Below are 2,991 nucleotides of genomic sequence, written 5' to 3'. Positions count from 1 at the left end.
CGCTACTCCTTCCCGCCCGCGCGGCTTCCACCTCTTCCAAGGTCTTGAGCGCGTCGTACCGGTACTGGGCCACCTTTGCCCGTTGCCCGCGTGTGGAGTCCCTCGCCACTTCTTTCTCCAACTTCTTGATGCGCTTCGCCAAGACCATCTGCTCCTTCCACTCGGTATTGAAGGCGGCGAAGCCACTCCACGGGTACAAAAGGGACGAAAACCAGCCCGTCTGTCCATCTTTTTTCCCACGTCGGCCTTTCCCCCTCCCTGCCGGTTTTGGAGAATTCCTGTCCGCGCGGCCCGTGTCGATGATTGAAAAGAACCCGCGCCCGCCCTTGTCCTCCTTGGCCGATGGCTTTCGACGTTTGGATTGTTTGTTGATGTTTTTGCTGCCTGGAGGGGGCTCTTTTACAGCGGCAGTCTTTTTATCCTTGCCAAATGCAAAGATGCGAAAGGGAAAGTCGGATACGCGCTTCGCATCGCCTTTACCTTTCATGGCCAGATCCCGCCGCGAATGCCATGTTCGCACTTTGGGAGTGCTACGTATCCCCGAAGTACAACCAAGAAAAAAGGGACAACTGGCGATGATGAAAGGCTGCACCGTCATGTCACAGTTTCGAAAAGAACCTATTGATTGAAGAGCCAGCGTGGAATGGGGTATGTCGTCACGTATTCGGTCTGGCGGGCACAAAACAGCGGGCACAGAACGGACTTCGGGCGTGCACACCCTCGCGCGACATATTTTACTCTCTCCGAGATGTCATTTACACGAGATATTCCATAAATTCTTAATTTAGATGTGCATCCATGATGCATTCCGGGGTGCACCAACCTTGGAGAGGGGGCAGAAAAAGACAAGGTCCGGCCGCCTTGCGGGCCTCGGCCTCTATTCTTATGAGCACGCTTATCGTCAGAGCAATGGCCAAGCAGGTCTTGGACACTGCCCTCTGCGCTGCAGGAGCACCCACCGCATTTCCTGTCCGTCCGCCTTCTGTGTGTCGGCCCCTTTTTGCCGTCCCAAGTGTTGATAAGGCCTTCCATTCCATGCTGTTGCCCAACAGCTGCCATCAGGCCCGCGCCAGGACAAATTATTGTGTGAAGACAATCAGTTAGACATCGCGTATAAATGTCATTGCTGTAGCATCGTTTTGGCAGATTTTCTACCCATCGTGCACGCCACGTGCCATTGATTCGGAAGTCACTTGAGTCAAGGGAGACTCGATGACGCCATCACGATCATTCCCATTCACGTCGCCAAGTAATATGTCCTGTGTGGAGTGTTTGTGTGTCTACGTGCACGCAAGAAGGCTCATTTTGCCGTTTCATCCACATGGACAGGAGTCTGCGAATACTGGTACTGCGCCCTGTCAATGTCGTCGACCTGAAGCCCGCGTGTACGTCCTTGGGTCAGCTCGACCTGTTTGGCCACAAGACCAAGCCCTCGTCTCCTGCGCCGTCGGTCTCCCACTGCAGCCATGTCTATCCGTGCCCGCCCGGCGCATCCTGGGATGGCCAGTTGCCTTAAATTTGTTTTGCGGCGCGTTTTGCCATTCATTTTAGCCTTCGCATGCAGCATTTTGAAGACCAACGCGAGTGGAAGTGCCCCGTGGGGAGCATCCACTGCTCGAACCCTGTCTGTCCCGAGTGGAGGTAGGTTTCCGTCGATGCTACCGGCAGCGACTAAATTCCCATGTCGTTAATGCATCGTATGGCATTCCATGGTGCAGGTTTGTAGCCCGTACCTCTAAAACTGAGAATATCTGAACAACGGGGTAGTCATCTAATTGTCCTCCTTTTCCACGCAAACCAACAGGCGTGAAAAAAAGCCGGATACACCGCATGAATGAGGAGAAAAAATTGCCTCTGGTGCGTGGAGCCTCGTTCATGACATTGACCGCCGAGCTATTCACGCCTTACTTTCTTCTTCCTTCCGTCTCCCCTACCGGCCCCTGGCCCACCCCGACAGCTCCCTTCAAATCTGACAGTAAGCATCGTGACCTGGAACATGGCGGAGAAGTCTCCGTCCTTGTCGGACGTGGTGCTTGTGGCCCGTAGTGCAGAGGTGCATCGGTCGGACCTGTGCGTCGTCGGCGCCCAGGAACTCGAGAATTTAAAACCCCGACGACACGAGGGATCGCGTTCCCGGGAGTGGCGGCGGCTTCTCCTCCACGTCTTCGGCCGGACCCACATGCTTCTGTGTTTGACCAAGCTGGGGGGGATGCAGCTGGCGGTGCTGGCCAAGCGACCCCTCCTTCCTTACCTCTCCCCCCTCCATGTCTGCGAGGTCCCCTGTGGGGTGGGCAACCTCTTGCACAACAAAGGGGGCCAGGCCGTGCTCTTCCGGGTAGCGACGCACACGTCCTTCCTCTTTATCAACGCCCACTTGGCGGCCCATGCCCATCGGGTGGAAGATCGGAACGGGGACGTGGACCGGGTGATGACGGAGGTGCAGAGCCTCCTTGCGTTCTCACTGCCCGGGCGGGAAGGAAGGAGGGCCCGTGCGTCCAAGGAATCGATCCCCCTCTCTTCGTCATTCCCCGAGCGACAACCCCACCAACCTCCGCCTTCCGCGCTGGTGAAAAAGGTAGACCGTTTCTTTTTCCTGGGAGATTTGAATTACCGTTTGGAACTTCCGCGGGAAGACATCGAAGTGCCCTTGCGTCGGGTCAAGAACGCCAAGGTCTCCTTGGAGGAAGCGGTGGCCCGTCTCCTGGAATATGACCAGCTCAGCATCGAACGGCTGGAAAAACGTCGGGTTTTTGAGGGGATGGTGGAAAGTCCCGTGCATTTTTTACCCACCTTCAAGTTCAACAAGGGCCGGGACCGGTACGACACCTCGCCCAAGAAGCGGGCGCCCGCTTGGACGGATCGTATCCTGTTCAAGGCTTGCGAAGGGCGTGTCCGATGTGAGAAGTACGACTCGGTAGGAGGGGCGCGCCACAGCGATCACAGGCCAGTGGTGGGGAGAAGGCTCGCCAGCAGAAGTGGGCTTGTGGATGA

The 2,991-nt window shown here is 56.5% G+C and overlaps 1 protein-coding gene across 1 annotated transcript, besides 1 other annotated feature; it reads left to right on the top strand.

Moving 5' to 3' along the window:
* Positions 1-901: 901 nt before the first annotated feature.
* Positions 902-964: a sequence feature (Short protein (NGA_0385202, EKU22513.1) was converted to a misc_feature.).
* A 357-nt stretch (positions 965-1,321) lies between these two features.
* NGA_0385720 (inositol polyphosphate 5-phosphatase-like protein) lies at positions 1,322-2,974 on the top strand (the record flags this gene model as incomplete). The annotated part of the gene is made up of 4 exons (XM_005853783.1): positions 1,322-1,385; positions 1,552-1,641; positions 1,805-1,857; positions 1,958-2,974. Coding segments are annotated over 4 exons (1,224 nt in total), but the record flags the coding sequence as incomplete, so codon positions are not given.
* Between the last annotated feature and the right edge of the window lie 17 nt (positions 2,975-2,991).

The sequence above is a fragment of the Nannochloropsis gaditana genome, assembly GCF_000240725.1.
Source record: "Nannochloropsis gaditana CCMP526 unplaced genomic scaffold scaffold742, whole genome shotgun sequence".
NCBI lineage: Eukaryota > Eustigmatophyceae > Eustigmatales > Monodopsidaceae > Microchloropsis > Microchloropsis gaditana.
Note: the sequence above shows the minus strand (reverse complement) of the source record. Positions and strands in the feature narration are given on the sequence as shown.